The sequence below is a fragment of the Meles meles genome, chromosome 4, assembly GCF_922984935.1.
Source record: "Meles meles chromosome 4, mMelMel3.1 paternal haplotype, whole genome shotgun sequence".
Taxonomy (NCBI): Eukaryota; Metazoa; Chordata; class Mammalia; order Carnivora; family Mustelidae; genus Meles; species Meles meles.
Genome location: NC_060069.1, coordinates 40071135 through 40089013, shown reverse-complemented (window position 1 = coordinate 40089013; position 17879 = coordinate 40071135). Strand labels below are relative to the sequence as shown.

Below are 17879 nucleotides of genomic sequence, written 5' to 3'. Positions count from 1 at the left end.
CCCCTTCCAGTTTCCCTCAACTCCCTCTCCTCTCCATCTCCCCATGTCCTCCATGTTATTTGTTATGCTCCACAAATAAGTGAGACCATATGATACTTGACTCTCTCTGCTTGACTTATTTCGCTCAGCATAATCTCTTCCAGTCCCGTCCATGTTGCTACAAAAGTTGGGTATTCATCCTTTCTGATGGAGGCATAATACTCCATTGTGTATATGGACCACATCTTCCTTATCCATTCATCCGTTGAAGGGCATCTTGGTTCTTTCCACAGTTTGGCGACCGTAGCCATTGCTGCAATAAACATCGGGGTACAGATGGCCCTTCTTTTCACTACATCTGTATCTTTGGGGTAAATACCCAGCAGTGCAATTGCAGGGTCATAGGGAAGCTCTATTCCTAATTTCTTCAGGAGTCTCCACACTGTTCTCCAAAGTGGCTGCACTAACTTGCATTCCCACCAACAGTGTAAGAGGGTTCCCCTTTCTCCACATCCTCTCCAACACATGTTGTTTCCTGTCTTGCTAATTTTGGCCATTCTAACTGGTGTCAGGGGAACTCAATCTTAACATAGTAGAAGGGTTTCACCCTGGAAGTATCCCACTATTGTCACTGTCATCTAATTTCTGTCACCAACAGAAGTTAGATGAAGGCAGATTTGGGGTCAACATAGAAAAGGACCAGTCGGAGCCAGAACTGCTGTGTTGCACAAGTCCATGGGACCCAGTTCCCCGTGGGCCACAAGGTCGACCACGTCTGCTGAACTGTACAGGACACAGAAGCCAGTCTTGAGCTGTCCCACATGTCATGGTGCAGTTTGTGAAGAACAGAATTCCCTGTCACAGAATCTGTTCAATTTAAGGCAAAGAGACAAGTCAAGGATATTAAAGAGATGGCTCCTACTTTGGTTGGAGTCTAACTAGTTTTCTTTCTTCGTTGGTTTATGGAATGTTCTGGAGCATCTATTTACATCAGGCACAGATCTCAGCCCAGGGATTAAAAAAAAGAGAGAGAGAGAGACAACATCCCTGGCCGCCCGGAAATCAGCAGTCCTCCCCACTCAGTAATACTGTGCTTCTCACAGGAATATGGCATCCTGACGTGATATACAGCTGTCTCCTTCGCAGCAGCGCTGAAATTGCATAGCTGTGCTCTCTGCCTTTAAGATGAACGCATTCTCTCCTTCCCAAGACTACAACCTTGTTCTTTGCTTCTGCAGATTTGATGTCCACGGTTGTGGACACACAGCTGTAACTAAGTTATGTGATTTAAATTCTCAAATGTATTGCTCTTAAGATAGGTTCATTCCAGGTATGAAGTAGAAGTTGAAGAAAGTCTGATTTCAGTGACAAGGATCCTTTGATCTTACAAAATGCTGTTAAGAGGAAAAAAACATCTAAAACTTGTTTTACAACTTGGCATGTATAGACGAGCAATGTCTTCTGGGAAGGATACTCAGATGTTAATTGGTAAAAGTAATGAGGTACTCTGGGTAAGCCTGGTAGTCATAAAATACCACAAATAAGTGGGGATTCTGCACACAATCTGTGACGGTGTCATACAGGTCAGTAGGGTTTTCAGGCCTCTTTGGAGGAGGCACAATTAGTGAGTGATTTCCACGTGTGTAGGTTCCGGTAAGTACTCGCACATAGTACATATGCTTTCTCCCATGGCTGTCTGGTCTGGAGTATGTATCATTAGCAGAATAAGAGGCATCAACAGCAAAATAGGTTCCCCTTCCATATGCCACAGCTGTGAATAGAAAAAACATTTTTAAGAAGTTCAGTTTATATTGGGTATTTACCCCCAAAGATACAGATGTAGTGAAAAGAAGGGTCATCTGTACCCCAGTGTTCATAGCAGCAATGGCCACAGTCGCCAAACTGTGGAAAGAGCCAAGAGGCCCTTCAACAGACAAATGGATAAAGAAGATGTGGTCCATATACACAATGGAGTATTATGCCTCCATCAGAAAGGATGAATACCCAACTTTTATATCAACACAGATGGGACTGGAGGAGATTATGCTAAGTGAAGTAAGTCAAGCCAGAGAGTCAATTATCATATGGTTTCACTTACTTGTGGAGCATAAGGAATAACACGGAGGACATTGGGAAATGGAGAGAAGTGAGTTGGGGGAAATCGGAGGGGGAAATGGACCATGAGAGCCTGCGGACTCTGAGAAACAAACTGAGGGTTTTAGAGGGAAGGGAGTAGGGGTTGGGTGAGCCTGGTGGTGGGTATTCAGGAGGGCCCATATTGCATGGAGCACTGGGTGTGGTGCATAAACAATGAATCTTGGAACACTGAAAAAACAAAGTAAAAAAAAAAAAAAAGTTCAGTTTAGTCTATAATCTGATGCGTTGACCCAATACGCCAAATAAGGTTAAAGTAATGTTCAGTTCTTCACTCCAAAACCTCTTAAAAATTTTTTTCATGTGTTTTAAATTTTTAAATGTCATTCCTCCATCCCAGAGGTCCAGGCAGTCCTTCTGGGATGAAACATAACGAGCTCAGCCTTGAAACTCTGGCCGCAGCATGGCCGCCAACCATGAAGGGACACAACGCAATCAGTCCACACTGTCCCTTGCCAGTTTCGGTTCTCACAGCCGACACCCCATTCAGAGCAGCCAGATTACTTGCTTCCTTACCGTTCTTTCCAGCATAACTGCGGTTAAAGCCATTTCGGTTGACATGTGGCACTGAGTCAGCATCTGTCCCGTGGAAGAGCTGCTTCTCATTGTTTTTATGCCCATTCTTGGCATCCATGGTTTTCTTCTTTGTTTGGTAGCAATTCCAGAGATCTGGATTCTGGATCCTCTCAATCTGCAAATCAACAAGGAGAAATATTCCGTCAGTGCCAAGACCCTTTGGCAAGATACAGGTATGACCATTATTTTTCATAAATAAAAATTAAAATAAATTCAATGCCAGATGGCACCTTTCTACATTCAGAAATCTTTTTAGATCCACTGTTTCACAAAAGCAGACCTTGGGAAGAATATTAATTTCAGTTTTTAACATCTTTTACTGCACCACATGAGAGCAAACAGTGTTTAGGATCTGACCAAGCCTCCCCAACTCCTGCTTTTTATCTTCAGTTCAATGACTGCTCTGGTTGCCGTCTACTTCACTTGGTCCCTTGGCCTCTCTCCTCCTAAGTCCTTCTGGGTCACTGGTTCACCTGGTTAGCCATGTTCTACTGGTGGGAGAAGCACTAGAGGATCTAGTCCAGAAGGAAGTTAATTAATGAAAATTAATCTCTGGTCCAGTTGGAAGAGTGGGGCATGAGTCCTGGTGGGGTGGGATCTGGTTGCAGATCATAGCGTCCACAATTTGACCATCCACTTTGGGAAGTGGCCTCCATCGTGTGGTGGAAATTCCTTGTGTCCTGGATAGCAGGACCCAGGAGGAATCAGACAGATCTTGACTCTATAAGTAAACTTGCTTGAGTTCTTAAAAAAAAAGAAAAGAAAATCTAGACAAGACAGAGTCAGAATATAGGACATTCTATAACACAACTGGCTTAAACTCTTTTAAAAATTCAGTATTATGAAAAATTATTTTTTAAAATGTAGGAATACCATTCTAGATCAGAAGAGACAGAGGAGACAGAATGACCAAAGGTCTATTGGAGAGGGGAGAGTTATAAGAAAGTAAACAGTTGGGGAAATCTGAATATGGATTCTATTAGATATTACCGAACTACTGTAAATTTTCTTATATGGGACAGCAATGTTGTTATTTAGGAGACTGTCTTCATTCACAGGAGATACGCACTCAAATATTCAGGAGTGTCATGATATCTGCAACTTACTTTCAAATGCTTCAGCAAAAACCCAAAGAGACAGAAAGGCAAATGTGGCAAAATTATTCCATCTATGTGGAAGTTTACGGATGTTAAAAATCTTTGTCACAGGCCCTAACAGTCAGGGAGGATAATAACCACCTATTTTTAGTGTTTTCACACTGTTAAGGATTTCTACAGAGGTACCCTAAGTAGCTTTAGGTCTATCTGTTTCACACACTGGACTTTCACATAGGATTTTATTTGAGAGAAGGATCCACTACAAAAAAACAAACAAACAAACAAACAAAAAAAAACCACACACACAAAAAACCAGTGAAATCATTTCTCTGGCCATTCTCCAACACATGGCAAGCCTCCAAGGCCCCCTGCAGACATCAGTGGTCCACTGGACTGTCCTGCTCAGTCTGGACTTGGCATCTCATCAAAATGGGCCAGTCAGCCACTACCAGATAGATGACTGTGCTTGGTATCTGAAAGGAAACTTATTTGCTTTACTTTATTTTTCCTTCCCTCTTTTTTGTCCATTTTCTTCATCTATTTATTTTATCTGAAGGTATGATACGTGTCTTTGTAAGAAATGCCAAGTCTTCTTGAGTTATTATGTGCTTAAGTACATGAATAAAGAGCAGTGTCAGAAATAGGGAGTAAGAAAAATTTGCAAAGAGAGAAAACGCAGGCCTTACTGGCAAACTCGTTATGATGGATGAAGGGAAGGCACCCAAAGATGTCTAGCTTTACTCAGAAAGTGGTGAACCAAGGACAGAAGTGGGGAAGGAAAAGGAAATGGTGAGATGATGGGTTAGGTTGAGAGAAACTGATTTGCAGCTACATAGACAAGCAGAGATTTTATAGGTCACTGGAATATGTTGTAAAGCTTGATCAAAGGTCCAGGTTGGTGAGATTGACTTGGGAGCTATCAACATTGAAATAACAGCTGAAGCCAAGAAGGGAAAAACTTTTCCTGGTGAAGTGCAGAGACAGAAGACCAAAATATATGTAATGTGGGTAAAACTAGGATTAGGGGTTTGGAGGAGAAATAGATAACTGGGATAACAAAAGGAAAATTAGTTAAAAAAGAAAGCATTACTATAATACTGCCACAGGTCAAATGGGACATAATTTCAAAGAGCAATAGTGATGTCTGAAAGTGGAATGTTCCAGGGGCACCTGCGTGGCTCAGCTGATTTAGTGTCTGACTCTTGGCTTCGCCTCAGGTCATGATCTCAGGGTCATGGGATCAAGCCCCACGTCAGGCTCTCGCTCAGCGGGGAGTCTGCTTGAGATTGTCTCTCTTTCGGCTCCTCACCCAACTCACATGTGCTCTTGCTCTCTCAAATAAATCTTTTTTTTTTTAAGTGGAAGTTGCCAAAATAAGGGAGATGAAAAGGAAAGGACTGTTGGATTTATCCCGGAAGCGTGCACTGCTGATCTGTGACTGGCAGAGCAGGAGCACATAATCCTGATCAGAGGGCCTCTGCGAATCTCTTTGTGGTGTCTGCTAGTTGCCAAATCAACCCTGAAGCTCTGTCTTTGTTTTTTTTCTTTATTACTTGGCTTCAGGGATTCTTGTGAATTTGCTTTATAGGGTTGGGTGAGGGAATGTCCATTTCAATTCTCCTGGGCTAACTTTTGGAACTTGTCCTTTTCTGGGAGCTGCTGGTCTTGCTGCCAGCAGCCTCCACAGGACCACTACTGAGTGGCTTCTCCTCAGGAGGAAGAAATTTCTTGAGGACCTTCCTCTTTCTTTCCTCCTTAGGGTCACTCACTGGTTCTTCCTCTGGGGAAAGATTTCTTCCTCTTGGGAAGACTTCTACCAGCTGTCTCTTCAAGATCACTACTAACCAGCTCCTTCCTAAGTCAACACCTGGTTTTAGTATTCTAATATCATATGGCAATCTAATATTATATTGTAATACTGACAAGATCTCTCTTAATGTGTCTGTAATGATGGTGATAGGAGTAGAATCTATAACCTAAAATCTGATTACTGTAGAATATTCTAATTCTGAGCCCCCCAAAAAAGGGAGATGGGAAATTAATGCAAATGTATTTATATATTTATCCAGGACCATGATACCACTTATTTCCATCATTCAGAAAATTCCATGTCAGCAGAAGCCTTACCTTCTCTATGTAGAAGTGTGAGCAGGTCTGATTAAACTTGCTTGCCACCGTGTTATATTCTGCATGCCCAGGCTGGAGCTCTACCACACAGAAATCCTGCTGCTTCATATCACTCCAGTGCTCGGGGGTCTTAACTGCAAAGAGGACATTTGAGGACTCCCACACACCTGGGAAGGCCCATCCGCACATTCCTGGTCTGCTCTGAAGAACCGAGTATCATCTGTGTTCTTACTTTACAATCCCCTAACTCCATGTGTTCAAGAAGTTCCTTGTCTTTCTAGGAGAATGTTTCTCAAAGTGTGGCCCTTGGACAACCGACAGCAGAAGCAGCTGTAATGCTTGTTAAGAAAAAAACCCAAAGATCTATGACTGAAACTCTCAGAGCAGTGGAGCCTGGGTACCTGCATCTTAGTAAGTTTCGATCATGCTTACATTTGAGAATTGTGTAGTGTAACTCAGCTGCATATTCTGTTCAGTCTCTAATCTGTCATAATTTAATAACAGGAAATTATTTCCCTACAACGGTCTTGTTGCAACAGTGTGGATTTTTGTCAGAACTCCTCACCCTCACAAGGCCCTCCACATCTATCCTGTTATTATTCTTCCCCGCATCCTTAAGGGTTGGGTGGACAGCAGTTTGGCTCTGTGGCAGGTGGTGGCAGTTCTGCCTTCCTTTCTGCTGAACAGAATAGTACACTTGATTTGTCCTTTCCCTGGGGTTGCTCAGAGTCTGAAGAATTCACTCACACGGATCTCATGAGAAATGAAGATTTTATACTGGAAGCCAACTTACTGGTCTCCCGTGGAGGACCTGTGTGGTTCATAGGCAGGAAAGGCTATCTACACAGCACAAGCATTCCCTTCATGGGGGGCAGATCCAGTCAGAGAATCTGAAGGTCTTTTTCCTGGTGTGTGACTTAAGGTGTTCAGGGCAGGGGAGGAGTAAATTCTGGGAGGAGATCCCACAGGCTCCCAGTCCTTCCTGGGTTATCAGTCACAGGCACAGAGAGTGCCCACTCTGACCAGGCTGTCTTCTTTTGTTCTAGAAAACCTTGGGCCACTTTTCTTTAAAGCCCATGGCTTTCCGTCTCCTGACTGAAGCAGCCATTACCTCCACAGCAGAACTGACTCTGGGAAGCATGTAAACTGTAGAGACGGGAACAAATGCAAGGTTTGGGTCTTGGGTTTTGCACCCAAAGGTTTGGGTCTTGCACCATTAAGAAGGTCGTCCTCAGGCTGTTGAGTGCACCCATGCTACATCTCCCTGTCCATGACGTAAGCTCCTTAGCTTAGAGACCAAGTTTTCTATTTCATTCCACAAGGGTTGCTTCAATTTTATCTACGTGAATACAATTTCAACATGTGTACAAAATGGTGTTAAGTCCAAAGGAGGTGTAAAATAATGGATAGCAAGCCCACACTCTGACTCACCTTCTGATTTCATGAGGCGCTGAACAAGTAAACTGTGTCCTTTTGCATCTGTAGCCGTGTATGTGCTCAGGTCCACTGTGTAGCTCTGATGATTAATTTTGACAACAGTTCTCCTTTTCTTTGCCTTCCATGAAGTCTCCAATTGCAGATTGGTTATTTTGTCAAAACTCTGAAAAGTACTATTGTTGCAATATTGCCATTCTATAAATTCACTGATTAACTCTGCCTGGGATTTCTGTTCCTTGGCCAATCTCATTCCTTTGATCATTTCCTCAATTGCATTTCTAGCCTGTGTCAGATCGTTGCCAATTCCAAAAACTTCAATCAAGGGTCTTTTATTGTCCAAGCAAATGGCAATATTTAAGTTCTCCTGTAGCTCATTCAATTTCTGATATTCTTTTTCATTAAAATCTTTGATACACTCATCTTCATTGGTGTAAGGACATAGTTCCTTTGTGATCAGATTCTGTATCCAGGAGGCAACGTTTTTTATACATTTTTCACTTTCACCACACACCTGAAAACTTGCTGATTCTGTTTTCTTTTTCAAAACCAACGGATTCTGCTTTTGTGGAAATTGACTTGGGGATTCCACAAATGCTAAAAAAGAAAAGAAAGGAAGATTAGCTATTGTTTTCTCTCCCTCTCTCTTTTTGTCACCATGCTATACATTACATCTCCACGACTTACTTATCTTATAACCACAAGTTTGTACCTTTTGACCCCCTTCATTCGTTTCACCCATCCTTATCTCCCACCCCACCCCTGCTTGTCTCTGGCAACCTGGCAACCACCTATCTATTCTCTGTGTCTATGAGTTGGTTTGTTTTTTAAGATTCCGCATATAAGTCAGATCATACAGTATTTGTCCTCTGTCTTGTTTCACTTAGCACAGTACCCTCTAGGTCCATCCATGTTATCACAAAGGGATTTCCTTCTTTTTTATGGCTGAATGATATTCCATTGTGTGCATGTGTGTAATATACACATACACGCTACATATGCGTGTGTAGATAGACATAAATAGATAGATATACCACATTTTCTTTATCCATTCATTTGTTGGTGGGCACTTAGGTTTTTCCATGTCTTGGTTTTGTAAATACTACTGCAACGAACATGGGGGTGCAGATATCTTTTTGGAGATAGTTTCTTTTATTGTCACCTTAAGATAAATACCCAGAAATGGAATTTCTGGATCATATGGTAGTTCTATTTCTAATTTCTTGAGGAAACTTCATACTGTTTTCAACAGTGGCTGTACCAGTTTACATTCCCACCAACAGTGCACAAGGGTTCCTTTTCTCTACATCCTCACCAACACTTGTTTTTTGTCTTTTTCATAATAGCCTTTCTATCAGGTGAGGTGTATCTTTTTATGGTTTTGATTTGCTTTTCCCCAATGATGAGTGATGTTGAGCATCTTTTGTTGTGTCTGTTTGCCATCTGTATATTTCTTCCTTGGAAAAATGTCTATTCAGAGCCTCTACCCATTTTTAAAAAAAGATTTTTTTCATTTATTTGACAGAGAGAGACACAGCAGGAGAGGGAACACAAGAAGGGGGAGTGGGAGAGTGAGAAACAGGCTTCCCACTGAGCAGAGAGCCCAATGCAAGGCTTGATCTTAGGACCCTGGATCAAGACCCGAGCCAAAGGCAGATGCTTAACGACTGAGCCACCCAGTGCCCCTGCCCATTTTAAAATCAGATTATTTGTTTATTGATTATTTGTCTCCTATTGAGCTGGATGAAATCTTTATATATTAATCCCTTTGTTTATTGACCCCTATCAGATATATTAGTTACAAATATCTTCTCCCATCCCATAGGTTGCCTTTTCATTTTATTGATGGTTTTCTTTGCCATGCAAAAGCTTTTTAGTTTGAGGTAGTCCCATATGTTTATTTTGCTTCTGCCATTTGAGCTTTGGTGTCAAAAAAAAAAAAAATTGCCAAGCCTGATGTATAGAAGCTTCCTCCCCACGTTTTCTTCTAGAAGTTTTATGGTTTCAGATCTTTAATCCATTTTGAGTAGATTTTTGTGTATGGTATAGGATAGTAGTCCCGTTTCATTCTTTTGCATTTGTCTGTCCAGTTTTCCCAGCACTGTTTATTTCAGTGTATGTGCTGCTGAAGCAAGCATCCAAATACTATTTATTGAAGAGACTATCCTTTCCCCCATTGTATATTCTTGGTTCCTCTGTTATAAATGCATTGATCACACAGATGGTCCCCAACTTACAATGGTTCAACTTATGATTTTTTGACTTTATGATAATATGAAAATGATACACATTCAGTAGAAACTGTACTTTGAATTTTGAATTTAGATCTTTCCCAGAGCTAGTAATATATGGTGTCACACGCTCGTGTGATGGTGGACAGTGGCAGCAAGTCACAACTCCCAGTCAGCCAAGCAATCATGAGGATAGACAACCAACCAACACACTCACAACTATTCTGTACCCACAAAGCCATTCTGTTTTCACTTCCATTACAGTGTTCAGTAAGGTACATGAGACAGTCAACACTTTATTATAAAACAGGCTATTATAAAATAGGCTACTGTGTTCCGAGTATGTTTAAGGTAGGCTAGGCTAGTCAACAGATGAATGGATAAAGAAGATGTGGTATATATACACAATGGAATACTATGCAGCCATCAAAAGAAATGAAATCTTGCCATTTGCAATGATATGGATGAACTAGAGGGTATTATGCTTAGTGAAAGAAGTCAATCAGAGAAAGAAAATTATCATATGATCTCCCAGATATGAGGAAGTTGAGAGGCAATGCTGGGGATTTGGGGGGTAGGAAGGGAATAAATGAAACAAGATGGGATCGGGAGGGAGACAAACCATAAGAGACTCTTAATCTCACAAAACAAACTGAGGGTTGCTGGGGGTGGGAGGGTAGGGAGAGGGTGTTTGGGTTATGGACACTGGGGAAGGTATGTGCTATGGTGAGTGCTGTGAAGTGTGTAAACCTGATTCACAGACCTGTACCCTTGGGGCTAATAATACATTATATGTTAATAAAAAAATTTTTTTAAAAAGAGGTAGGTTAGGCTAAACTATGATGTTCTATAGGTGAGATGTATTAAATGCATTTTTGACTTAAGACATTTTCAACTTACAGTAGGTTTATCAGATATAACCCCATTGTAAGTGAAGGCAGATCTGTATATTCATAGACTTATTTCTGGGTTCTCTGTTCTGTCCCATTAATATATTTGTTTTTATGCCAATACCATACTGTTTTGATTACTATAGCTTTGTAATATAGTTTGAAATCAGGAAGTGTGATGCCTCTAGCTTTGTTCTTCTTTCTCCAAGATTGCTTAGGTTATTAGGGGTCTTTTGTGGGTCCACACAATTTAAGATTCTTTGTTCTAGTTATGTGAAAAATGCCATTGGAATTTTGATAGGGACTGCACTGAATCTAGATTGCTTGGGGTAACACAGACATTTTAACAATATTAATTCTTACAACCCATAAGCATGGTGTATTTTTCCATTTGTGTGATCTTCAACTTCTTTCATTAGTGTCTCATAGTTTTCAGAGTACAGGTCTTTTACCTTCTTGGTTAAATTTATTCCTAGGTATTTCATTCTTTTTGATGTCATTGTAAATGGAATTATTTTCTTAATTTCTCATTCTGACAGTTTGTTAAAGATTAGCTATTTCTCATATGACATCAATATTAAGAACAGGCATTTCATAAAAAAATGGTCAACTCACGTGTCAATTTAGACCTCAAAGATGGCTGGAGAGAAGCCAGAGATGCCTCTCTTTTTTTCATGCTGTCACAAAACACATCCAGTAGATGAGGCAGAAAGATAACAACTTTAACTTTTTTCACAGACTGGAGCATTCCTTTCTGGACAGAGTCTTCGATGGCATCAATCATGGCATTAGCAACCTCCTCTGGGTCTTTTTGGGCATTTCCTGGAAAGGCAGATAATAAAAACTGGGGTGAGGGAGACCCAGCTGGGAAGGCTGAGAAATAATTTGGGGATTTGAGTCCTCACAGAATGAATGCCTACTGCCCAACTCGTTCATCGTCACAGGATGGTCTTTCTAGCAATGCATGAGCAAACACTTTTGAAGCCCTAGATGCACCAGGGAGCTGCTATTCCAGGACGTCAGGAAGCCAATAGCCCAACAATGAACAAAGGACCCAGGAAATCTAACTTTTGGTATCTGATGTTTGTATCTCCTCTGTCGAGCTGACACTCGCTCACTGTTCCTCTGTGTTACAAAGCGCAATTAACATTTTTTGGCTCATTCGTGTCCTCAAGGGTCTGTAAAAAGCAAAAAATGTGAATATATGTTGAAATCTCATGCTCTTTTTTTTTTTTTTAAATCTCATGCTCTTTAAAAAGAACAATAATTTTTCTTCTTTGCTCATAGTCACCTGATTAGATGCATGTATCCTTATTCTTCCAGATGTTTTGGGGGACCTGATTTAAGCCAAGCTGATTTTTGTAAGACACTTGGAGCTCTAAGTTGTCTGTTATAATCTATAATTCTTTGTACACCTGTTATCCACAAACTTCTAGGAAGTCTTTTCTAGCATACTCAGTGAGATTTTAGCTTATTTTCTGGGTTCAAGGTGGTCACCACAGCGAGTCTTTTACTTTTCCCAGAATGTTCCATATCTTGTTTCTCAAGTCTACTGCCTAGGTAAGATCATGAAAACTCCCATGTAAAGCCATGGAAGCAGTCACATACAAACAAATGGCAGCTGGCAAATGACAATGGAGAGCAATGTCAAAGTCCCCTGGCCAACCCAGTATGATAGACTAATAGCCCACTTGGAATTTCCCTTTTGATGGCATCCACAGTTGCTGCCAAAGTCAGAGTAGACCACTTTGGCCTGGCTATGTAGACACTTGTGCAAAAGTAGACAAATCACATACAAGACTGAGCAAGAGGGTTTCTTTAGTTTTTTGGATTAGATGATCACGAAAAGAGAAATTCTCCTTTGCAAAGCTATGGTTATCTCACGATTTTTGGAAGAATTTAAATGGGAGAGTTCAGATACATTCATTCACTCTCAACATTTACTATGTCCCATCATGGGCTCACTCTTATCTAGTCACTTAGAACACAAAGGGTTTGATATATGGGCATGAAGAGGTAGTCAGCAATCAAGTATGAGAAACTGAGGAAAAGGTTATGGCAAACAGAACTATGTAACAGGGGTGTGGTATGTTCAGCCCGGTGTGTTCAGGGGAAAAGATCTGTTTTTGAGATCCCTTTTTTTTTCCGAGGTAAATTCAGGGGTGAGGTATGTGGAGAAGAAACTAGGGCAGAGAGCCCAGGTCTATATAGGAGGCTACAATAACAGTTTAGGCAAAAGACAAGAGCCGAACGAAGAGAAGAGGCCAGAATGAAGAGTCTGGTACAGGGACTGTGAAGATAGTTGGGAAGTGAAGTCATCAGGACCTAGTGACCAACTGGGTTTATCTTCGACTCTTGGTTCCCCCTTTTTTGCCCCACACATACCTTGCTGTGTACACCCTGAGTCATGCTGTACTGCATTGTTTACATGTCTGTCTCTCACAGTAGGCTAGGTGCTCCTTGGGGACTAGACCCTTTTCTTAGCTTTCTGTCCCCAGTGCCTAAGCACAGTGCCTGGCACATGGCAGCCACTTGGGAAATAGTTAAATAATCAAATTAGTTAATAAGCTAATGGATATAGGAGTGATCAAGAGGATGGAATCAAGGATTCTAGGTAGAAAGTGATGTTTTTAACGTGATCAGAGATATAAGAGGAAGGGCAAGTCTGGGGGAGAAGGCAATGAATTGGAGTTCACAGTCTGCTTTGAACTTGGAGTTCACAGTCTGCTTTGAACTTGAAGTGCTGGCAAGTATCACTGACCACCCACTCTCTCCCCCTAGGCAGGTATGTGTAAGGAACCAAGGAGAGAGCCTCTTTGACAGCCAGAAGCCGTCTCAAATGCAGTCCACCTCAACTCATAAACACCACTAAAGGAGAGAGTTCCCCCATCCGTTAGTCTAAGGAGCAGCTCAAGTGGTGACAGAGATTAGTAAAGATGACAAACACGGAGAATCTGCTAATCTTGATGTATTTGTGCAGACCAGCCATGTAGCCAGGTCAGTGGAAGAAACAACAGGTTTGCAGTGACCCAGAAATACTCAATCACATATGCATGCAACACTAAAACAGCCTCATTTCCTTGTTTTTCTTGGGAAAGGCTGGGTCACCCTTGGGTTGTCTGATTTCTTGGCCCAGATAAAGCCTATGTAGAAACACAAGACCAGAGCTCAGGAAAAAAATCAGTGGAGACAGAGACTGGTGAGTCATTAGAGGGTGTCCACAAAAGACAGAGAGGAGAGAGACAGACAGACAAACAGGCAGACAGACATGCTGGCTAAACTGCCAAACTGGATAATACCACAAGGGTCATGAAAACATAAAGGAACTATATATAAATTATACTTTCAGAAATATAAAAGTAATAACATAGATGTAGCATTCCATGTGGGGACATTAAGAGGAATGAGAATTACAGAATTACAGAATTTAAATTACAGAATTACAGAATTATAGAAATTAAAATAACAGAATACTAGAAGAAAGCTGAGGTGACAAGGTTGGTTAAATGTACCGAGGCTAAGCTTTTGGAGGACCTAGAATGTGAGCGTGAGACACTCAAAGAGATTCCTGTGCGCAGAATCACTAATCCAGTGCAGAGTGCTGTCTCTCTGGGACCAGTCAGCTACATTCCACTTCAAGTCTGAGAGTTATCTGCTCCCTTGACCAGATCTCTGAGGGGAAACCAAGCAGAAATTCGTAATCAACGCCCATGACTCAGATTCCTGGGGGAAAAGCTCAAAGAGCAATCACCTTACTCATGATAAACCCGCAGCACCATCCTTATATATGAAGACTTAACACAACTCTTAAGTCGTCTGAAGAAAACAAAAGAGGCAAGTAGGCTGAAAAGAAGACAGCTGGAGTTATACTTCTGACCCATTAGAACCAGAACCCATTAGACTCTGGGGACTGAGAGACTCCTGTGCAGAGATGTCCTAGGGCCAACTCACACAGTCGACTGTGTAAGAGGTGTGAGGAGAAGGCCAGGAATACTTATCTCAGAGTCAGCTACTGGGAGGTACAAGCTGATGCTCTGATGATCTTCATGGAGAAGGGATGGAGGAGGGAGTTAAAGACTAAATAACGTAGGGGACAGGGGAAAAAAAAGAAACAGAGGAATGAGAAGGAGAGATGATGGCTTTCTTTCTCTTCCTTCCCTTCCTCTCTCTTCCCTCCCAGAGTACAGAGCAAATGGACTCTAATATTCAACACTATCCTCAGTTTTCTTTGTTTTCTCCTCTTCCTTAAACCACCCACAGTCTTTGCTTATTCTCCTAGGGGCTGCCTTGGGGTGAGGAGCTGCCTTGACTCAGACTCTGCCTTGACTATATTGACTATATTAATAGCACCAGAGCGAAGGAAAGGGGGACGCCTTGATAGCCAGAGGTTACAAACCTGTCCCAATGGCTGGGAGGCAAACTGATGAGTATTTCCGTTTTTCACACTCTTGCAAAACAAAGAAGACTGATTGCTTGACGTCACTTCCGCCAATGACGTGAACAATGTTCTTGCACCTCAGTAATCCACCTTCGGTAACTATGTAATCACAGTTGCCCTTTTCAGCTGGTTGACACAAGATAGAGAGATGCAAAATCAGACACCGAATCCTTTCTTTGATTGTTTAGAAAGCAAAATGTTTGGTTTGCCATATAAAGCATTTTATGTGAAAAGAGACTCCTAAAATATGGTCTTTGAGGAATCTCATCTTTTCAAGTGTGAGATTACTTTTCACTTCTAATTGTCTATGATTAGAATTCTTTGGTCAAATGTATGATTTTAAGATTAATATGTTGTCTCCCCAATCCCAAGACTCTCCCCAGCCCCTCCAAACCTTCCATAGTCAGCCTACTACTTATAATTTTGAACCAAAAAACAGTATGGTGCCTTACCTAGGCGAGAACATGCCATTTCCACATTTTGTCCAGCACATTCTAGAATTGCTCTGGACACCCCTATAGGAAAAAAGCAAGAGGGTTACAAACATGAATTGAAGAAAATCAGAATAGTACATCTGGATCAGAATGATTGCTTCATTATCTAAAAAAGCTTTCCTAATCATCAAAGGAATCCCATAAGCTGGGTATTTCTGATAAGAAAGAAGAAAAATTTATAAATTATATGTTACCAATTATTAGAAACCATGTCAAAATATCTTAAAATTATTACTATTAATGAGCCAAAGTTGTAGAAACCAGTTTGGCTATAGCATCTATAGGACAGTTGACTATTAATACTACTCAAATCCTATAAGTAAAGTACCTGCTTTGAGATTAAATGCTTTTGACGTTGAATTTACAATCACATCAGCCTCTTCTTTAGTGATATCTCCAAAGGCCACCTGGAAGGTGATGGGACCAATTTTCATTTCATGCACGTCTACATTAGGGCTCGACACAGTCCCACGGAAACCTGAGAAGAAAGGAAATGGAGTCCCTAAACAAGTCAGCAACAGCAAGAATAACTCAGATCTCACACCCTACAGATGCATTTCTCTCATACTTCTTCCCCCTCCGATCTCCAGCCCTTAACCAGCCCTGACTCTGAGCTCCAGTGATGGTCAGTTTCTGAGAAAGGATTATAAAATAGAGTAAGTATCAAATGTGAACTTCTACTGCTGGCCAAGGTGATGTCAGGCCCCCTCGCACCTATCCCACTCAAGAATTACAACTAAAAATGCAGGATAAATACAAAGAAGCCACTAACTGATACCTGAAAAGTAAACAGCAGACAGACTGGGGAAGGGAGTCAAAACTTGAAGAAGCCACCGGTAAGGGGTTGGAAGAGTTTCCCATTTTATTTTGTCGTGAAATTTTCCATCTTTCTCTCTCAGCACTGGCCCAAGTTGACCCCAGTTGCAGAACTGTGCCATGAGAATCCCTATCTTTGCAGACAGAGGATTAGAAAAAAGGGTCCCTGTGAACTGAAGAGTATGAGAAGAAATCCTCATGACTGTCCAGATTTTTCCTTTTTTTAACTCAGACCTTGCCTCAAGATGAGCCCAGTTGCAGAGCTCCACGGTGGCACCACAGGGAGCCAAAATTCTGAGAGGCATTCTGTCTTTCTGTCTGGAAGAATGAAAAGAGAGGGTCCTTATGCTCTGGAAAGCATGTATGTGGGGACACCTGGGTGGCTCAGTTGGTTCGTTGTCTTACTCCTGATTTCAGCTCAGGTGATGATCTCCTGGTGGCCAGAACAAGCCCCACACGGGGCTCCATGCTCAGCAGGGAGTCTGCTTGAGATTCTCTCTCTCTCCCTCTGCCCCTTCCCCAGTCCCTGTGTGCGCATGCACTATCTCTCTCTCTGAGTTAAAAAAAATCTTTTTCTTAAAAAAAAAGTTGTATAACTCTTGGGTATTTACCCTAAAGATACAAATGTAGTGATCCAAAGGGGCATGTGCACCCGAATGTTTATAGCAGCAATGTCCACAATAGCCAATCTATGGAAAGAACCTAGATGTCCATCAACAGATGAATGGATAAAGAAGATGTGGTGTATATACACAATGGAATACTATGCAGCCATCAAAAGAAATGAACTCTTGCCATTTGCAATGATGTGGATGGAACTTGAGGGTATTATGTTGAGAGATATAAGTCAGTCAGAGAAAGACAATTATCATATGATCTCTCTGATATGAGGAAGGTGAGAGGAAGGTGAGAGGCAGGGCGGGGGATTGTGGGACATATAGGGAGGGAAAAATGAAACAAGATGGGATTGGGAGGGAGACAAACCATAAGAGACTCTTAATCTCATGAAACAAACTGAGGGTTGCTGGGGGGTGGGTGGGTAGGGATAGGGTGGTTGGGTAATGGACACTGGGGAGGGTATGTGCTAAGGTGAGTGCTGTGAAATGTGTAAGCCTGACGATTCACAGACCTGTACCCCTGGGGCAAATAATACATTATATGTTAATTTTTTTAAAAAGGGTATTCACATAATAAGAAAGTCATAGTGCTTACATAAGTATACATCAGTCTATTTATTAATATGCTTATATAATGGTAAATTACACAAAATTTTATTTATGATAATCTCTATTTCTTAAGAAAAGATAGAGATTTAATATAAAAAATATGCTTCATAACTACTGATTTCAATATCTGTGATTTAAGCATTCTTCTATGTGATATATTTCACAGCATTAAATATTCTTTTTTTAAAAAGTTGTATGTGCATGCATGGGCCATACCTGTGGCTCTCTCTCTCTCTCTCTCCCTCTTTGTCTCTCCACTCTGCCCATAAGGACAACCCTTACCCGCAAAATTGTGAGGCAGATGAATAGGCAGCTTAAGCTCCTGGAGAACCCTGTGTTTCTGGCCAGAGCACCTAGAAAATGGGCTCCCTTGAGCAAAGAGTATAGGAGTCCCAGATAGGTGAGAGCTGGAGAAGG

General features: G+C 41.4%; 1 protein-coding gene across 2 annotated transcripts in view; it reads right to left on the bottom strand.

Annotated features, from left to right (window-relative positions):
- Positions 1 to 432: 432 nt before the first annotated feature.
- PARP14 (poly(ADP-ribose) polymerase family member 14) overlaps positions 433 to 17879 on the bottom strand; it is a 56437-nt gene continuing 38990 nt past the window's right edge. For both annotated transcript variants that reach the window (XM_046002318.1, XM_046002319.1), the window contains 8 exons: positions 15749 to 15898; positions 15379 to 15441; positions 14885 to 15052; positions 11104 to 11310; positions 7365 to 7964; positions 5934 to 6067; positions 2650 to 2824; positions 433 to 1750 (listed from right to left, as the gene is read on the bottom strand). In XM_046002318.1, the coding sequence (XP_045858274.1) occupies positions 1461 to 1750; positions 2650 to 2824; positions 5934 to 6067; positions 7365 to 7964; positions 11104 to 11310; positions 14885 to 15052; positions 15379 to 15441; positions 15749 to 15898 (1787 nt within the window). In that variant the 3' untranslated portion in view covers positions 433 to 1460. The remainder of the gene's footprint in view (positions 1751 to 2649; positions 2825 to 5933; positions 6068 to 7364; positions 7965 to 11103; positions 11311 to 14884; positions 15053 to 15378; positions 15442 to 15748; positions 15899 to 17879) is intronic.